Source organism: Oncorhynchus kisutch, linkage group LG11 (assembly GCF_002021735.2).
Source record: "Oncorhynchus kisutch isolate 150728-3 linkage group LG11, Okis_V2, whole genome shotgun sequence".
Taxonomy (NCBI): Eukaryota; Metazoa; Chordata; class Actinopteri; order Salmoniformes; family Salmonidae; genus Oncorhynchus; species Oncorhynchus kisutch.
In genome coordinates this window covers 2,523,489-2,544,099 of record NC_034184.2, presented here as the reverse complement: position 1 = coordinate 2,544,099, position 20,611 = coordinate 2,523,489, and the positions used below count along the sequence as shown (strand labels likewise).

The following is a 20,611-nucleotide window of genomic DNA, read 5'->3' as shown; positions in this document are numbered from 1 at the left end:
TTTCATAGCAAATGCACCAATATACAATACCTGCCAGAGGAGGCTGGTGGGAGTCACTATTGGAGGACGGGCTCATTGTAATGGCTGGAATGGAATTTTATATAACGGTATAAAACACATCATGCATATGGAAACCATATGTTTGTTTCTGTTCCATTAATTCCATTCCAGCCACTACAAAGAGTCTGTCCTCCTATAGCTCCTCCCACCAGCCTCCACTGATACCTGTAGATTCTAGAGAAAAACATTGTATGCTGTTACTCTGTATGTTCTAATCTATGACAATGTTCTGTTCAGCTTTTCAGCAGGGAAGGCCTCTGTGGTGGAGTCTGAGGATAACGTCAACAACAGAACCAGCCATGTGCTCCATGAACAATCCAAACTGGGTGACCTTCGAGGATGAGTGTACTACATCTACGTCCCCTTTTTTTGCCTCAACACCCCTAAAGATCCCAGGGAGTGGGACAAAGTTGGCCTCAACACCCCTGAAGATCCCAGGGAGTGGGACAAAGTTGGCCTCAACACCCCTGAAGATCCCAGGGAGTGGGACAAAGTTGGCCTCTACACCCTTGAAGATCTCAGGGAGTGGGACAAAGTTGGCCTCAACACCCCTGAAGATCCCAGGGAGTGGGACAAAGTTGGCCTCAACACCCCTAAAGATCCCAGGGAGTGGGACAAAGTTGGCCTCAACACCCCTGAAGATCCCAGGGAGTGGGACAAAGTTGGCCTCAACAAGATCCAGACAGTGAAGGTGGAGGACGTGTCTTACACAGAGAAGAAGCGCTACCACCACAAGGTAAGAGGGCTTTTTAAAAACAATTTTTAATCACGTTTTTTTTTTTAAAACAACATGTTTTTAGCTTGGCGTGTAATCAACAATCAACAATGTATGAAGTTTGATTTGAAGCTGGAGGTGTCCCACGAGGCTGAGGTGGAGCAGCTGCTGAAATTTGGAACCACGGAATACGGCGACATGGAGGATCTGTTAGAGACAATGGAGGAGATTCTTAGGCTGACTCCGCCCCTGTCGCAAAAACGGCACTACGAGGAACAGGAGATGACACTGCAGATCCTAGACCACCTCTGGGTGCAGCTGGACAAGGTACATTTACTTCTTCTTTCACTACCATACAACTACTGTAAGATGGCACACAGTCTCTTCAGGAAATGTACCTAGTAGTTCATTGGTATTTCAGCATTATTACAGGTTGTTATTAAAAACTCATGAATTACTTGCTGTTACTTATTATCTAAAATGTAAAGCCTAAATAAGAAGGTTATACATTTCTATGAATGTCTTTTGCTAAAATCATTCACAAAAATTACTCCTTACCTCCTGTTTTTTACATATTGCATGATCCTTGGGGATACTTTTTTTGCCACTCGACCTCTCATTGACTAAAATCTTAAAATACATTTTAAGGACGGTGTGGTGATGGATCGGGCAGCCATGACGAGGATCCACTGCCATGACGAGGATCCACTGATCCACTGGCTTTCCTCAACGGACCAGGGGAGTGTTTCCTGGCTCTCAACGAACTAGGGCTCCTCCGCTTCGACGCCAGCTACGGCTCTGTTCGTTTCTTAACACACATATCAACACATACAGTGCCTTGCGAAAGTATTCGGCCCCCTTGAACTTTGCGACCTTTTGCCACATTTCAGGCTTCAAACATAAAGATATAAAACTGTATTTTTTTGTGAAGAATCAACAACAAGTGGGACACAATCATGAAGTGGAACGACATTTATTGGATATTTCAAACTTTTTTAACAAATCAAAAACTGAAAAATTGGGCGTGCAAAATTATTCAGCCCCTTTACTTTCAGTGCAGCAAACTCTCTCCAGAAGTTCAGTGAGGATCTCTGAATGATCCAATGTTGACCTAAATGACTAATGATGATAAATACAATCCACCTGTGTGTAATCAAGTCTCCGTATAAATGCACCTGCACTGTGATAGTCTCAGAGGTCCGTTAAAAGCGCAGAGAGCACAGACAGCCTCAGAAACATGTCATGACCCACTATCATTGTCAGGTAAGGCCTGAGATATTATTATATTAGATAACAAGTTTAATATCTATAATGTGTTGTATATATAATACTGTTTAATATCTATAATGCTGTGGTTGATCTTAATTTTGTTTGTTTCTATTTTGCTCTATTTTTGTTAGTTCCAAAGCAGAATCATGATTTGCGACTTATTAGGGGAACTTGGTATATATTTCATCCAACACAAAATATTGTCTGATATAGCATAGTTATTACTGTGACACCAGCTGACAAGGTTGGTCCCATACTGTCGTCTAGCAAACTCTTCTATCATTGTCCTGCTCCACTGGGCAGACACTGGTTGAATCAACGTTGTTTCCACGTCATGTCAATCAAATGATGTTGAACCAACGTTGAATAGATGTTGAATTGACATCTGTGTCCAGTGGGGCCATAGGGGGTATTCCATAATGAAACTAAACCATATTGGTCTGTCCTTTTTGTAGGTGGAAATTGAGAAGAAGTGGATTGAGACAGAAGCACATAGGCAATCAGGCTGCACACCACAGTAGTGATGATGATCAAGTCTCACATTACCATACTTCCAAGTCTCGTTCATCGCGAGGAAGCCTCGTGAGGAAGCCTTCGAATCAAGACAAAACACAGGATGCCTTGATACAAGGACATCTTTAAAAGTGACCTACATGTGGCTGATGAACAGTTGTTTTTATAGTGGCGCAGCGAGCTAAGGCACTGCGTCTCAGTGCTAGAGGCATCACTTACAGACACCCTGGTTCAAATCCAGGCGGTATCACAACTGGCTGTGATTTGGAGTCCCATAGGGTGGCGCACAATTGGCCCAGCATCCTCCGGGGAGGGTGTGATTGTAAATAAGAATGTGTTCTTAACTGACTTGCCTAGTGAAATGAAGGTAAAAAAAATATCAAAAGGTTGACATTCCATAATATTGTTTGGCCCTGTATGTATGGATATTAACATGTTATAACCTAGCCTGGGTGCCAGACATGACAATTCTGTAAGGAGTTGGCAAGAGAGCAGAAACAGACTGGCAGCCAGCCATGGAGGAATCGAAGTAGGCTACAAAAAACAAATATATTATTACTATTATTGGAGGAACCCAACACACAGCCCTACCATCACAATGCACTTTACAGTTCTCTCAGAAGATTATTCATTGACAGGAGGTTGCAGAAGCTCTTTCTAAAAGAGGAAATACTTTGTAGACATTCACAGGGCCAGTTTCCCGGTCACAGATTAGGCTAAGCCTTGTCCTGGACGAAAAAGCACTTTCAATGGAGGTCCTCAAGTAATATCTAACAATTACACAACATATACACACAAATCTAGTAAAGGAATGGAATTAAGAATATACAAATATATGGATGAGCAATGTCAGAGCGGCATAGAATAAGATACAGTAGAATAGGATACAGTATATACATATGAGATGGGTAATGCAAGATTGGTTGTTAGTCCAGGACAAGGATCAATCTGTCTGAGAAACTACCCAATAGTGTTTAGGCTTAGTTCCAAAAACTATTTGGAGTGTATTTTAAATTTTAAGGAAAAATTGGGTAATTATATAAAATGTTGATCCCCTAATTTGTTGTTTAGCTAGCTTTTGTTGTTTAGCTTTGTTGTTTAGCTAGCTAACCATGGCCTTTTTCCACAGCTAAGCATGCAAGCTCTCATCTCTTATTTTTCCATAGGTCAATATCTTTGAAGTATGGTTATGTAATCCTAGAAATGCAGGAATGGCCTCCACTCACATATAAAACGATATAATTTTTTTTATTGTATGTATGTGTATATGACTTCAGTGCTAGTTATAAATAAAACAAATTGAATACGTTTGCATTTTATGCATGCGTTTGTGAGAAGAGGGAGGAGTTGAACAAATGTAGAGGTCAAAGGTCACACCTGTGTTGCAGTCGACAGCCTGCAGTTTGAAGTAGCTAGCTGTTTTTAGTTATTGAAACCAAGGTCCACTTAGGAAAAAATTACAAAAAACACAGATCTGTTAATATTGAAATAGAAAATTCCTGTCAATATTTTCTGTTTGTCTGCTAGCTAACGTTAGCTATTTTGCTTACCTCGCGCTAGCTAGCGAGGCCAAGGCACCATCTTAGACCCTCGAAATGCTATCAAATTCAAGTCATGTGGTAAGGAGCAAGTTGCTCATAAATCGATCATTATGTTGTTGTTTTGGTTACTTAGTAACTTGATAATGTGTCTCGACATAGCCATGTCACTAACTTTACTCTTCTTGATTGCTAAACTGTCAATCAGCCAAATAACTAGTTGTTAACGCTAGCTAACTTGACTACATACTGCTAACTAATAATCCTTCGTGCTTCCCTGTATCCTCCTTGAAAACCCCTCCAGCCGAAGCTCTACTTGTCCATCATAGATGATGTGATTGAGAGCATGCGGGAGGTGTTTCTGGATGAAGGACTGGAGGACCGTGTCCTTGATGACCTGAGACAGGTGAGTGGGATTTTTATAAGCACGATCTTCTCCCCTACGGCAGAGGCCGGCAGATGGCGATATCGACTCAACACCGCCAGCCTTTGTGGTACTTCTCCCCGTTCTTCTTGCTGACGTTAGTCCTCCCTGACTGGAATGACTTAACTTTGTTACACACAGTGGACTTAACTGCCTGCCCTCTTCACAAAAAATAACTGTATTCATGACGTATATAAATACTGCAGAATATACAGTATCACATTGAAGTGATGAAATCAAGAAAAGAGCATAGACCCTACTGCAGTAATACTACTGCTGTGTAACTGGAACTGCAATCATATTTGGTATGGCTTTTGTCAAATCAACTAACTAGCAAACCAACATTTAATCTGTAGCTCTGGGAGTCAAAGATTATGCAGTCCAAAGCAGTGGATGGCTTGGCCCTCATGAAGAACACCATCAACTCATCCAACTTTGTGCTGCAGCTCCCTCCAAACTATGGACAGACTTTTTCAAAACCTGCAGGTAATGTTTTTATGTCCAAGGGTACTTCCCAGATATCTCTCCTTCCTACCAAAGTGTGCAATTGTTCACTTCCCTTCACTGGAAATGACTGATAAAGGAAATATGGTGGAAACTCCCTCCATGCCTCCACCAATCCAATGCTTTTAGATTTGTTGGAAGAAGAGTGTAAACTTCAGGAACATTAGATATTATTGGGATGCACCCGAAGACCAACTCACCCATTGCTATCTAGGCCTATTTCACAAATCAATGAGTTGATCCACCATATCGGGTAATTGTTGCATTTTCTACAGTGTGTGAGTTAATCAGGCCAATTGATTATTGCATGCAGATCGCTACGTATTTAATTGATTAAGCTAATCATTCCATTCCTCCTTTCATCCCCAGCCTCTATGGTGATCCCTGCAGGTCAACACGTCCAGAGTTTCACTGCTAAGGCAAGTTACACAAAACTGTCGTGCATTTTATGTACTTAACGTTTTGTTGTGCAGTACATAATATCTGCAAAATGCTATTTGGAAGAAGAGCTACTGGCAGCCTGTAGACGGGGGGAGGGCCCCACTGGCAGCCTGTAGACGGGGGGAGGGCCCCACTGGCAGCCTGTAGACGGGGGGAGGGCCCCACTGGCAGCCTGTAGACGGGGGAAGGGCCCACTGGCAGCCTGTAGACGGGGGGAGGGCCCCACTGGCAGCCTGTAGACGGGGGGAGGGCCCCACTGGCAGCCTGTAGACGGGGGGAGGGCCCCACTGGCAGCCTGTAGACGGGGGGAGGGCCCCACTGGCAGCCTGTAGACGGGGGGAGGGCCCCACTGGCAGCCTGTAGACGGGGGGAGGGCCCCACTGGCAGCCTGTAGACGGGGGGAGGGCCCACTGGCAGCCTGTAGACGGGGGAGGGCCCCACTGGCAGCCTGTAGACGGGGGGAGGGCCCCACTGGCAGCCTGTAGACGGGGGGAGGGCCCCACTGGCAGCCTGTAGACGGGGGGAGGGCCCCACTGGCAGCCTGTAGACTGGGGGAGGGCCCCACTGGCAGCCTGTAGACGGGGGGAGGGCCGCACTGGCAGCCTGTAGACGGGGGGAGGGCCCCACTGGCAGCCTGTAGACGGGGGGAGGGCCCCACTGGCAGCCTGTAGACGGGGGGAGGGCCCCACTGGCAGCCTGTAGACGGGGGGAGGGCCCCACTGGCAGCCTGTAGACGGGGGGAGGGCCCCACTGGCAGCCTGTAGACGGGGGGAGGGCCCCACTGGCAGCCTGTAGACGGGGACGGGGGGGCCCACTGGCAGCCTGTAGACGGGGACGGGGGGGCCCACTGGCAGCCTGTAGACGGGGACGGGGGGGCCCACTAGCAGCCTGTAGACGGGGAGGGCCCCACTGGCAGCCTGTAGACGGGGGGAGGGCCCCACTGGCAGCCTGTAGACGGGGGGAGGGCCCCACTGGCAGCCTGTAGACGGGGGGGGGGGGGGGGGGGCACTGGCAGCCTGTAGACGGGGGGGGGGCCCACTGGCAGCCTGTAGACGGGGGGGCACTGGCAGCCTGTAGACGGGGGGGGGGGGGCAGCTGCTGGCAGCGACCGGGAGATTCATGAGTTGGCACACAATTGTGCAAAAACAATGTGTATTATGTTGGCGCCAAAACCTGATTTATATGCCAAGTTATCGGCACCAATGATCAGAGCCAGGCCGGCAGCAGTGATCAACACCAATGATTGTTTTGTGACAGTAAGTAAGCTGTTTTAAGAGGATTGTTTTTACAATTACATACCGTATCGATATCCAGCGTTCACCTGGCCAGTCTGTCATGGTGTTCCTAATGTTTTGTACACTCGGTGTATATCTGCACACCTGATGAGGCTCCCGAGTGGCGCAGTGATCTAAGGCTTTGCATCTCAGTGCTAGAGGCATCACTACAGACACCCTGGTTTGAATCCAGGCTGTATCACAACCGGATGTGATTGGGAGTCCCATAGGGTGGCGCACAATTGGCCCAGCGTTGTAAATAAGACTGACTTGCCTAGTTAAATTAAGGTTAAATAAATAAATATGCAGAATTATATTTTCTTATGAGTATTAGACAGCCTCTAGTTTCCTAGGACTTAGGCCTGAACCCAGGACTCTCAGGAAAACAGTGCCCACTGTTACTGACGTTGACATGTCAACCCAGCAGTCCCATTATTTGTGTGAGAGCGGAGGTCAAGAAGACTTTGTTATTTTCGTGGCTTTCTTTTGCGAATGACTATGAATTAAGACATATTTCCTGAAACTACTTGTCAATACTAGGCATCATATTAAGGTGTGGGACATTAATTGTTTCACAAGAAATAACTAGCAGGTCTATTAAGTTCCAGCAGCTGGAATTTGTCCGTCCACAATTCACCAGTGGGAACATGGTGGCTCTCAGCACCAGACAACAGAAAGAGCTGGCCGGCACTATCCGGGAGATTGCTTGTGTGGAGATTACCTCTGCCCTCGATTTACCATTTAATACCGGTAAATGAATCATTGGCACTGCTAAAGTGGATACCTATTCAACCGAAGTGGAAAGTCTGGAGAACAGTCAATGTGACAGAGGTGTGATTCCATCACCTGGAAAGTGCAAGCAAAATTGGAAGGGATAATCCAACTCTTGTTGGGTCATAGGACTTGAAACTAGTGTGGAAGCGGGCAACCCAACGTCCTTCATGAACAATCTTTTCTATGATCTGTTCGGAAGGAGAAGCTGTGTTTTTTGCCACTGACTAACATTACGGATTAACTCCTCAATGGCTCTCACTGTATACGGATCCATAGCTTTGAAGTCAAGTAGCAAATTGTTCACCTTGCAACAGCATCTGGGTGCCTGACCTATGCAGGGAAGAGGATCAGCATCTACCCAGACCTCAGTGCCGATTTGCTGAAACAGAGGGAGAACTTCAATGAGGTGAGATCCCAGCTACTCGAGCTCTCAAGCTAAACTTGAGATGCGGCTTCATCCACCTGGCAAAACTCAACTTGACCTTAGAACACACCACACATGTTTTCCACTGCCAAGGAAGCTCAATACTTATTGGAGAAGCACATCAAACTAAACACACAAGGGGACAAGCCAACTAATGGAACCCCATGACTGGCTCATTATTCAGGTATTCTAACCATGCACAATCATGCAGCCTGGCCTATGATATTGCCTATGGTTCAAGACATTTACACAGTGCTAACACCATGCCAATTAATAAACCCTACAGCTATCCTTTGTTTGACTGTTTAGTCATTAGGCTTGCATATGTCATCTTTTGTTTTCATGTTCATTCGCTTTTCTTCATTACCCACCCTTCCTGGTCCAGTCTGCTTATTTCGTTACCCACCCTTCCTGGTCCAGTCTGCTTATTTCATTACCCACCCTTCCTGGTCCAGTCTGCTAACTTCATTACCCACCCTTCCTGGTCCAGTCTGCTAACTTCATTACCCACCCTTCCTGGTCCAGTCTGCTAACTTCATTACCCACCCTTCCTGGTCCAGTCTGCTAACTTCATTACCCACCCTTCCTGGTCCAGTCTGCTAACTTCGTTACCCACCCTTAATGGTGCGGCAGGTAGCCTGGTGGTTAGAGCGTTGGACTAGGAACCGAAAGGTTGCAAGATCGAATCCCTGAGCTGACAAGGTAAAAATCTGTCATTCTGCCACTATTCCTAGGCCGTCATTGAAAATAAGAATTTGTCGTAACTGACTTGTCTAGTTAAATAAAGGGCAAATTAAAAAATATATAAAATGGTCTGGCCCACTAGCTTCGTTTACCCACCCTTACTCGTCCGTGATAATGCACGGCCCCATGTTGCAAAGATTTGTACACAATTCCTGGAAGCTGAAAATGTTCCAGTTCTTGGCCTGCATAATCACCAGACATGTCACCTGTTGAGCATGTGTGGGATGCTCTGGATCAATGTATACGGCAGTGTTCCAGTTCCCGCCAATGTCCAATAACTTCGCACAGCCATTATTCTAAAAGGTATCTGTGACCAGCAGATGCATATCTGTATTTCTATTCATGTGTAATCCATAAATTATGGCCTAATAATTTATTTTTTCAATTGACTGATTTCCTTATTTGAACTGTAACTTGTTAATATACTTTTATGCTTGCATTTATTTTTGTTCTGTTTATAAACAACTTTTGGAAAGCTCAATCTGAGCCAGCCGTTAAAAAGGACGGGGAGCTGGTTGTGACGTCGGGCTTGGGGGGGGGGGGGATGGTATGTCGGGCTGTGGGTGATGTTGGGCTGGGGGGGAATGGGACGGGGAGCTGGTTGTGACGTCGGGCTTGGGGGGGGGGGGGGGGATGGTATGTCGGGCTGTGGGTGATGTTGGGCTGGGGGGGAATGGGATGGGGAGCTGGTTGTGACGTCGGGCTTGGGGTGGGGGGGATGGTATGTCGGGCTGTGGGTGATGTTGGGCTGGGGGGGACTGGGCTGGGAGGCATATCTTTTTGTTTATTTTTTGTTTACCAATTGTATTTTTACAAAATCCTGTGATCATTTCTCTATGTACTGTACCAGTCACAAGTTTGGACACACCTACTCATTCAAGGGTTTTTCTTTATTTTGACTATTTTCTACATTGTAGAATAATAGTGAATATATCAAAACTATGAAATAACACACATGGAATCAAGAAAGTGTTAAACAAATCAAAATACATTTTAAATTCTTCTAAGATCCAAAATGTGTAAAGCATCTCATTGTGTTGCAGAACAACGGTGGGACTCTGGCCACCTTCTCTCTTCCTCCCGGGATGACCTACCCAGTTCAGATCCCTGCAGGGGTCACACTGCAGACGGCTTCTGGTAAGAAGGGCCACAGCATGCATAAACCTCCATACACACACGCGTTTTGAGAAACTTAATTTAGTTTGAACACTTATAATATACACTCCTTTGATGTAGACACTGGTATAGTTCTGGGCAGAATTAATAGTATATTAAAATGTATTAAGTCCCCATTTGGATAAAGCCGTGTCCTCAGAGAATGTGCAGACCTGCTGGCTGGTGTGTTTACGGACATATTCAATCAATCCTTATCCCAGTTTGCTGTTCCCACATGCTTCAAGAGGGCCACCATTGTCCCTGTTCCCAAGAAAGCTAAGGTAACTGAGCTAAATGACTATCGCCCCGTAGCACTCACTTCAGTCATCATGAAGTGCTTTGAGAGACTAGTCAAGGACCATATCACCTCCACCCTACATGACACCCTAGACCCACTCCAATTTGCTTACCGCCCCAATAGGTCCAGAGACGATGCAATCGTAACCACACTGCCCTAACCCATCTGAACAAGAGGAATACCTATATGAGAATGCTGTTCATCGACTACAGCTCAGCATTTAACACCATAGTACCCTCAACTTGTCATCAAGCTCGATACCCTGGGTCTCGACCCCACCCTGTGCAACTGGGTACTGGACTTCCTGACGGGCTGCCCCCAGGTGGTGAGGGTAGGTAACAACATCTCCACCTCGCTGATCCTCAACACTGGGGCCCCACAAGGGTGCATTCTGAGCCCTCTCCTGTACTCCCTGTTCACCCACGACTGCGTGGCCATGCACGTCTCCAACTCAATCATCAAGTTTGAGGACAACACTACAGTGGTAGGCTTGATTACCAACAACGACGAGACGGCCTACAGGGAGGAGGTGAGGGCCCTCGGAGTGTGGTGTCAGGAAAATAACCTCACACTCAACGTCAACAAAACTAAGGAGATGATTGTGGACTTCAGGAAACAGCAGAGGGAGTAGCCCCCTATCCACATCAACGGGACAGTATTTTATTTATTTATTTACCTTTATTTAACCAGGTAGGCAAGTTGAGAACAAGTTCTCATTTACAATTGCGACCTGGCCAAGATAAAGCAAAGCAGTTCGACAGATAAAACGACAGAGTTACACATGAAGTAAAAACAGACATACAGTCAATAATGCAGTATAAACAAGTCTATATACAATGTGAGCAAATGAGGTGAGAAGGGAGGTAAAGGCAAAAAAGGCCATGATGGCAAAGTAAATACAATATAGCAAGTAAAATACTGGAATGGTAGTTTTGCAATGGAAGAATGTGCAAAGTAGAAATAAAAATAATGGGGTGCAAAGGAGCAAAATAAATAAATAAATTAAAATTAAATACAGTTGGGAAAGAGGTAGTTGTTTGGGCTAAATTATAGGTGGGCTATGTACAGGTGCAGTAATCTGTGAGCTGCTCTGACAGTTGGTGCTTAAAGCTAGTGAGGGAGATAAGTGTTTCCAGTTTCAGAGATTTTTGTAGTTCATTCCAGTCATTGGCAGCAGAGAACTGGAAGGAGAGGCGGCCAAAGAAAGAATTGGTTTTGGGGGTGACTAGAGAGATATACCTGCTGGAGCGTAGGTAGTGGAGAGGGTAATAAGTTTTAAGTTCCTCAACATAGCCATCATGGACAAACTGAATTGGTCCACCCACACAGACAGCGTGGTGAAGAAGGTGCAGCAGCGCCTCTTCAACCTCAGGAGGCTGAAGAAATTTGGCTTGTCAACAAAAGCACTTTCAAACTTGTACAGATGCACAACCGAGAGCATCCTGTCGGGCTGTATCACCGCCTGGTACGGCAACTGCTCCTCCCACAACCGTAAGGCTCTCCAGAGGGTAGTGAGGTCTGCGCAACGCATCACCGGGGGCAAACTACCTGCCCTCCAGGACACCTACACCACCCGATGTCACAGGAAGGCCATAAAGATCATCAAGGACAACAACCACCCGAGCCACTGCCTGTTCACCCCACTATCATCCAGAAGACGAGGTCAGTACAGGTGCATCAAAGCGGGGACCAAGAGACTGAAAAACAGCTTCTATCTCAAGGCCATCGGACTGTTAAACAGCCACCACTAACATTGAGTGGCTGCTGCCAACATACTGACTCAACTCCAGCTCACTTTAATAATGGAAAAATGTATGGAAAAATATATCACTAGCCACTTTAATTTAACATTTTGTGACTAGGGGGCAGTATTTTCATTTTTGGAAAAATAACGTTCCCGTAGTAAACAGGATATTTTGTCAGGACAAGATGCTAGAATATGCATATAATTGACAGCTTAGGATAGAAAACACTCTAAAGTTTCCAAAACTGTAAAAATATTGTCTGTGAGTATAACAGAACTGATGTTGCAGGCGAAAGCCTGAGAAAAATCCAAACAGGAAGGGACTCTTATTTAGAAGGCTCTGCGTTCCTATGCGTCCCTATTGAGCAGTGAATGAGATATCAACCAGATTCCTTTTTCTATGGCTTCCCTAATGTGTCTAGTGTCACAATACATTGTTTCAGGCTTTTATTTTGAAAAATGAGCCTGTACGTCAACATTGCGTCAGTGGTCAGCTGAAGTCTCTCAGAGTGTTTGGTGCGTAAAGGACAAATGCGGCCATTGTTTCTCTCTATCCTACTAAGAAGCCACCAGTCCCGGTTGATATATTATCGAATAGATATTTGAAAAACACCTTGAGGATTGATTCTAAACAACGTCTGCCATGTTTCTGTCGATATTATGGAGCTAATTTGGAATATTTTTCGGCGTTTTCGTGACTGCAATTTCCGGGCGATTTCTCAGCCAAAGGTGAAGAACAAGCGGAGCTATTTCGCCTACAAAAATATTATTTTTGGAAAAAAGGAACATTGGCTATCTAACTGGGAGTCTCGTGAGTGAAAACATCCGAAGCTCATCAAAGGTAAATGATTTAATTTGATTGCTTTTCTGATTTCCGTGACCAAGTTACCTGCTGCTAGCTGGACAAAATGCTATGCTAGGCTATCGATAAACTTACACAAATGCTTGTCTTGCTTTGGCTGTAAAGCATATTTTGAAAATCTGAGATGACAATACATTTCACTTGTGATTTTCATGAATAGGAATATTTTCTAGGAATATTTATGTCCGTTGCGTTATGCTAATTAGCGTCAGTCGACGATTACGCTCCCTCATGCGGGATGGGGAGTCACTAGAGGTTTTAAACAATGCCACATAATGTTTACATACCCTACATTACTCATCTCATATGTATATACTGTACTCGATACCATCTACTGCATCTTGCCTGTGCCTTTCTGTACCATCACTCATTCATATATCTTTGTCCATATTCTTCATACCTTTACACTTGTGTGTGTATAAGGTAGTTGTTGTAAAATTGTTAGGTTAGATTACTCGTTGGTTATTACTGCATTGTCGAAACTAGAAGCACAAGCATTTCGCAACACTCGCATTAACATCTGCTAACCATGTGTATGCGATTAAATATTGGATTTATTTGATTTGGCTATGGATACACATTTCTAGAATGGATCCTTTAACTTATCGATTCCTCTCCTCTGCCTCCCTAAGGCCAGCTTTATAAGGTCAATGTCCCAGTGATGGTGACCCAGACTCCAGCCGGTCATCGCCATCTCTCCCAGGCCCAACCCAGGCAAGGGGTACCTGTAGTGGAGTGGAGAGATCCCAGCTCAGCTTCCCAGCAGTCAGCCACAGTGGTCCCTTCTACTGTCCTAAAGACCATGGCCCTTCCGAAGACTGAACCTTTTTCCCCACAGCCTGTGGCTCCTCCCAGAGCGGATCCTCAGACCACAGAGCAGAGGAGCCTGATTCCTCCGGTCCAGGTGAATCACCATCTTGATGTTTTTATTGTAGCACTTTGGGTTTTTCAAATGTGTTTTACAAAAAAATAATGTATTTTTCCCCAGCCACCTAATGAGAAGCCTTTGCTACCCCAACCTTTGGTCCAGCCCCCAGTTCAGGAGAATAATCTTGTTCAGCAGCCACAGGTTCCTTCAGCTCAGGCAACCTTTTCTGGTCAAACTCCAGTGTCCTTCCAGCCCCCAGCCCAACTGCCATCTCACCCCCCAGAGAGCCCCTTCGACAGTGGTGATTTCAATCTGGATGGGATTGATTTTGACAGTCCACAGCCACTAGACATGAGCCTGTCTTCCGGCTCCGCCCACATGCCAAGCCTTCAGGTAAATAATTCTGCCATATCTTCTTCAAACAGTCAACCATCTCATGTTTTTACAGTGGCAAGACAGGGTACTGCTATATTTCAGAAGACATAGGCTTACTCACAAATGGCACCCTATTCCCTATATACTGCACTGCTTTTGATCATGGCCCATAGGGCGCTGGTCAAAAGTAGTGTATTATAAATATAGGGCAAAGGGTTCCATTTGAAAACAAGAGACCTGAGCCAAGGTTCAACATAGAGCTTATATAATCATGTTTGTTTTTACCCAGGTCAAGATGGAGACGACCCTGTCTGAAGGGTCAGGGTTTATGGGTCAGGGGTCAGAGTTTGAGGCTAGAGAGATGGTGAAACAGGAGGATCATGGAGGAGCGGTGGCTGATATGACAACCCACCTGGAGGGTCTACCTGTGGATTCTACCAAGGTAAGACAGGAGATGGGACTAAGGCCCAATCGCAAATCCAATTCCTAGAACCTCGTAGATTTGAGAGGATTTCATACTGTAGGTTTAATCAATCTGGTTAAACTCACCCCTAACCTGTCAGAGGGCTAGGTGGAGTGTTTGTCATATTGCTAACACCAGTCAAATTCTCTCAGATCTCCATAAGTATTTAGGGCATCTGGTCTCAATTGGTAGTTCATAACACTTCCTGTTCCGTCTTCCACAGCTGGAGATGGCCCTGTTGAAAGACTACAACTACAATGATGCTCTGGCAGACATCATCCAGCTGGACGGGCCTGCAGACAGCAGTTCTGAGGAGGTGGAGGAGTTGGAAGGAGGTGTGCAGCATTGTCAACAATAGTTATGCTAAGGAAGTGATTGCTTTGTTAGCTAACAATTGCTGCATCATTCTAATAGGCTGTGTTTACACAGGCAGTCCAATTCTGATATTTGATTCACTTTTCACTGATTGGTCTTTTGACCAATCAGATCCATTCTGAACAAGATCTGAAAGATGTGAAAAGAGCTGATGCGATTGGTCAAAAGAGCAGAATGGTCTGCCTGTGTAAACGCAGCCATAGATGAGTTGAACAAGCTAAGAGTGTGGTTACAGGTGCGATGGGAGAAAATGAGTTCCTAGGAATGATGACGGTGGAGGCTCTCCAGGCCCTACAGGAGGTAGATGGCAGCAGTGATGATGGCATCTCCAGCTCCAGTGGTGACAGTGTGGGGATGGATGAAATCACAGTGGAAGAGGTAAGAAATGGTTATTGAGGAAAAGAGATGCATCCTGTCCTTTTTGTTTTTCAAAATGACTATTTGGGTCTGGTTACCTGGACCCAGATCAAGCCCAATGCTGTCTGGTTACCTGGACACAGATCAAACCCAATGCTGTCTGGTTACCTGGACACAGATCAAGCCCAATGCTGTCTGGTTACCTGGACACAGATCAAGCCCAATGCTGTCTGGTTACCTGGACACAAATCAAGCCCAATGCTGTCTGGTTACCTGGACACAGATCAAGCCTAGTGCTGTCTGCTTACCTGGACACAAATCAAGCCTAGTGCTGTCTGGTTACCTGGACACAAATCAAGCCTAGTCCTGTCTGGTTACCTGGACACAGATCAAGCCTGGGCCTGTCTGGTTACCTGGACACAGATCAAGCCTGGGCCTGTCTGGTTACCTGGACACAGATCAAGCCTGGGCCTGTCTGGTTACCTGGACACAGATCAAGCCTGGGCCTGTCTGGTTACCTGGACACAGATCAAGCCTGGGCCTGTCTGGTTACCTGGACACAGATCAAGCCTGGGCCTGTCTGGTTACCCGGACACAGATCAAGCCTAGTGCCGTCTGGTTACCTGGACACAGATCAAGCCTAGGCCTGTCTGGTTACCTGGACACAGATCAAGCCTAGGCCTGTCTGGTTACCTGGACACAAATCAAGCCTGGGCCTGTCTGGTTACCTGGACACAGATCAAGCCTAGGCCTGGACAAACATGCATTTTAAATGGAGAATCTCCCGATGCTGCTGAACCTGTACCAAAATCTGTAGTTGGTGTTGTTGCATCATTTGACAATAATCACCTAACGGTATTTGGGTCCTGTTATGCCTTTATTGGCATGAACAAAACCAGAGATTAACCTAGTTTAAGTCAGTGTGCTGGAGGAGGATGTGAAGTCTGTTGGATGTCTTTGAATGCTGAGCTGTCTCTGACAAGTTGACTGCCTCTGAATATGTTGACTCTGCCTCTGACGTTTGTATTTGTATTTATTAGCGATCCCTATAGCAGCTACTCTTCCTGGGGTCCAAACATATTAAAATATGTTGACTGTGCCTCTGACACCTCACCACTATACAGAGCTGTCATTGACATCTGGGTTGAGGGTGTTTCAGGTGGGAAATGCAAGGTTAAAACTATGTTCTGCTTGTTCTATAAATCAAAACAGCTAAATATCTTAGTAGACATTTTTATCCAAAGCCATAAAGTGTCTGCATTTTCAGAACTTGATCCCACAACCTTGGTGCTAATCATGAGCATCCAGTGTCCCATATAACTCTCCCTCCCCCCTCTTTCTCTAACCATCGCTCGCTCACTCCCTCTCTCCCCCCCGCCTCTTTCACTGTCCTCCCTCATCTTTCTGTCCCCTTTTTCTTTCTCCCTCCCTGATAGGATCCTTTAAACTCTGGGGATGACGTGAGTGAGCAGGACATTCCTGATCTCTTTGACACTGACAATGTGATAGTGTGTCAGTATGATAAGGTATGCTTCAGCTTCCTAGTGTGTCAGTATGATAAGGTATGCTTTAGCTTCCTAGTGTTGTAAATACGGTATGCCTCAACTTCCTAGTGTTGTAAATACGGTATGCCTCAGCTTCCTAGTGTGTCAGTATGATAAGGTATGCTTTAGCTTCCTAGTGTTGTAAATACGGTATGCCTCAACTTCCTAGTGTTGTAAATACGGTATGCCTCAGCTTCCTAGTGGTGTAGATAAAACATCCTCTTCCTTTATCTTTCATATTGATGATGGGTGTAACATATATTGATTAAAATATATATAGATAGAATACAAGCATTGATTTCTGAACCTTTGATTTCTAATGACTTCCTGGTAAAAACAGATTTCTAATGACTGTGTATAGTGTGTATGACACACACACACTACCGTTCAAAAGTTTGGGAAATGAAGGCTATTCCATGGGAGAAATTGCCAAGAAACTTAAGATCTCGTACAACCCTGTGTACTATTCCCTTCACAGAACTGCGCAAACTGGCTCTGACCAGAATAGAAAGAGGAGTGGGAGGCCCCGGTGCACAACTGAGCAAGAGGACAAGTACATTAGTGTCTAGTTTGAGAAACAGACACCTCACAAGTCCTCAACTAGCAGTTTCATTAAATAGTACCCCCAAAACACTAGTCTCAACGTCAACAGTGAAGAGGCGACTCCGGGATGCTGGCCTTCTAGGCGGAGTTCCTCTGACCAGTGTCTGTTCTTTTGCCCATCTTAATCTTTTATTTTTATTGGCCAGTCTGAGATATGGCTTTTTCGTTGCAACTCTGCCTAGAAGGCCAGCATCCCAGAGTGGCCTCTTCACTGTTGACGTTGAGACTGGTGTTTTGCGGGTACTATTTGAAGGGAGTAGTACACAGCATTGTACAAGATCTTCAGTTATATATATATTTTCATAGTTTGTTATACTTTCAAGATGATTGATTGATCAATGTCCATGCTTTCTAATGACTGTATAGTAATGATGTGTGTTTGTTACCACTTCAGATTCACCGCAGTAAGAACCGGTGGAAGTTCTATCTGAAGGATGGGGTGATGTGTTATGGAGGAAAGGACTATGTCTTCTCTAAGGCTGTCGGCGAGGCAGAGTGGTGACTGGGTTTCTGTTATGTTCCAATGTCCATACGAGAATAGTTCAGAGGCGAAGAGGGGTTTCGTACAATACCTCTTGGGATGCAATGGTAGTACATTCTAAGTAGCATGCTAGTGTGAATATTGGAACAGAACCTTGGTCTGTATTTCACCCATGTGGATACAGCCTTGACTTAGTCTTAATGTGTCCAACGAGGCGCATAAAACATGAATATATTGAGAGAATAATATCATTTGAAGTTAATGGGGAAAACCACAGTTGTTCAGTGAGCTAGAACATACATCTATGCAGGCTTCTAATCTGAAGAAAAATGTCTGGACGAGTAATGTGTCCGTCCCACACGGCAACCTGTTCCCTATATAGTGCACTACTTTTCACCAGCCACCACAGTGCACAAAGGGCTTTTTGAGTTGTTAATTTTGTTTATGTAACTATTTATTTATATTTTTGTATTTGTTGTGTAATGCCATTAAAGGAGCACTGAGCACTAAGTTGGTCCAAACGCAGAGCGTAGTCATTTTTAATGGTGCTCTTTATTGTTTATATATACCAAATCCATTCATGGTATGGTTGCCTGCAATGTAAATTCAAATACCTTTTTCTGTTTTCACTGACAATGAAATATAAGCATTAATATGAACCCTGCTGCTGTTTAGTTTTTGAAGGTGAATGTACATATAGACTAGGAAAAATGTAACTTCATAGCTATGTTTCCCTCCAATTAGCAACAGATTTTCATGGGAGGATTCAAAAAAATCCTCTTTCTGAAATATGCACGTTTTCCCACCAATGTGATTTGTTGCGGATAAATATCAGTGCGTGATGACAGTGCGTGATGACAGTGCATGATGAGTGTGCACAATGTACCGAACAAAAATCTAAAGTTCAATGTGTTTCCATCGCATTTTCAACTCCACCAATTTAGTTATGTCACAAGCTGTTTTTTCTAAAGAGCCATGTGCTCTAGCCGACAACCAGTGGTAGGAAAAGTACCCAATTGTCATACTTGAGTAAAAGTAAAGATACCTTAATAGAAAATGACTCAAGTGAAAGTCACCCAGTAAAATACTACTTGAGCAAAAGTCTAAGCTTTTAAATATACTAAAGTATCAAAAGTAATACTAAAAATATACTTAAGTATCAATTATAAATCATTTCAAATGGCTTTTTATTTTTTTACAGATAGGCAGAGGCTCATTCCAACACTCAGACATCATTTACAAACGAAGCATTTGTGTTTAGTGAGTCCTCCAGATCAGAGGCAGTAGGGATGACCAGGGATGTTCTCTGTTTAGTGAGTCCTCCAGATCAGAGGCAGTAGGGATGACCAGGGATGTTCTCTGTTTAGTGAGTCCTCCAGATCAGAGGCAGTAGGGAGGACCAGGGATGTTCTCTGTTTAGTGAGTCCTCCAGATCAGAGGCAGTAGGGATGACCAGGGATGTTCTCTGTTTAGTGAGTCCTCCAGATCAGAGGCAGTAGGGATGACCAGGGATGTTCTCTGTTTAGTGAGTCCTCCAGATCAGAGGCAGTAGGGATGACCAGAGATGTTCTCTGTTTAGTGAGTCCTCCAGATCAGAGGCAGTAGGGATGACCAGGGATGTTCTCTGTTTAGTGAGTCCTCCAGATCAGAGGCAGTAGGGATGACCAGGGATGTTCTCTGTTTAGTGAGTCCTCCAGATCAGAGGCAGTAGGGATGACCAGGGATGTTCTCTGTTTAGTGAGTCCTCCAGATCAGAGGCAGTAGGGATGACCAGGGATGTTCTCTGTTTAGTGAGTCCTCCAGATCAGAGGCAGTAGGGATGACCAGGGATGTTCTCTGTTTAGTGAGTCCTCCAGATCAGAGGCAGTAGGGATGACCAGGGATGTTCTCTTGATTAGTGTGTGAATTATACAATTTTCCTGTCCAAATGTAATAAGTACTCTTTGGTGTCAGAGAAAATGTATGGAGTACAAACTACATGTAGTGAAGTAAAAGTTGTCAAAAATAAACAAAGTACAGATACCCCCAAAAACGATTTAAAAGTATTTTTACACCACTGTAGCCAACAGCTCACAAATAGTGTCGGCTATCGATCATCATGTCACCATAAGACCCTCAATATTTATTCTAAAAGAGCATCAAGATCACTGTGCACTTCTACCACCCTGTGAAGTTCATAACTTATTTCATCTGTAGCCTAATAAACTGCATGCTTTCCCGAATCGTAGTGGGATGATCACACAACATATCATGTGACTCCAAGTTTACTTCGATAAGATTGTTATTATATCCATATCTGCGCATAAAAGCATTTCCACTACTATTTCTTACATAATTAATTTTAGAGACTAAGATCCCACAATGTCCAACGAACAAATAATCTGTCTGCATTTTTTTTAAATTACTGAAACTTCCTGTATCTTTGACAGCTGTTGTGATTTCATTTTTGATATACGGTATGACTAACCACATTTCATTCTAGTTATGTGAGTGGTGTTCACAGGTTGGTATTCTGCTAAGGCCCTATTGGTCAGCATGTTTTCCAGTTAGTCGCCACAGACTTTTCTATAGTAAATGTTCCAGCACACACACCTCAAGGGATGGGCCCATGTTGACATTAAGACACAACACCGCTGTGACTGTCCATGCTGCTCTGTTCGGGACGCTTTTCTGTTTTTGTAGAGTTTGGTTAGCGTAGCTAGCTACATTAGCTTATGAGGTGGATCTCACATTTCACTGTTAGTGGAACACAAACACTCATTGGAAGAAACTTGCAGTAAGGAGAAACTCAAGGAATACTACTGAA

General features: G+C 44.6%; 1 protein-coding gene across 2 annotated transcripts; it reads left to right on the top strand.

The window, feature by feature from the left end:
- Positions 1-1,957: 1,957 nt before the first annotated feature.
- Positions 1,958-18,319, top strand: gtf2a1l (general transcription factor IIA, 1-like). 2 transcript variants are annotated; one of them, XM_020495839.2, is made up of 13 exons: positions 1,958-2,038; positions 2,500-4,176; positions 4,400-4,501; positions 4,876-5,005; positions 5,393-5,442; positions 9,724-9,817; positions 13,372-13,643; positions 13,728-14,000; positions 14,272-14,424; positions 14,669-14,780; positions 15,056-15,198; positions 16,614-16,703; positions 17,719-18,319. In XM_020495839.2, exons 2-13 carry the CDS (start codon positions 4,153-4,155, stop codon positions 17,824-17,826), a joined length of 1,551 nt encoding a protein of 516 aa, XP_020351428.1. In that variant the 5' UTR covers positions 1,958-2,038; positions 2,500-4,152; the 3' UTR covers positions 17,827-18,319. The 2 variants fall into 2 exon arrangements, with proteins under 2 accessions (XP_020351428.1, XP_020351429.1); XM_020495840.2 differs by lacking the exons at positions 1,958-2,038; positions 17,719-18,319 and adding an exon at positions 17,200-17,239 and having other exon boundaries at positions 3,896-4,176.
- The last annotated feature ends 2,292 nt before the right edge of the window (positions 18,320-20,611 follow it).

Bases quoted from the DNA above. Each gene is read 5' to 3' on its own strand.
- gtf2a1l (XM_020495839.2), top strand. From the start codon at position 4,153: ATGCTATCAAATTCAAGTCATGTG. The intron at 5,006-5,392 runs GTAATGTTTTTA...TTTCATCCCCAG, and splicing joins GACTTTTTCAAAACCTGCAG to CCTCTATGGTGATCCCTGCA. The intron at 14,781-15,055 runs GTGTGCAGCATT...GTGTGGTTACAG, and splicing joins GGTGGAGGAGTTGGAAGGAG to GTGCGATGGGAGAAAATGAG.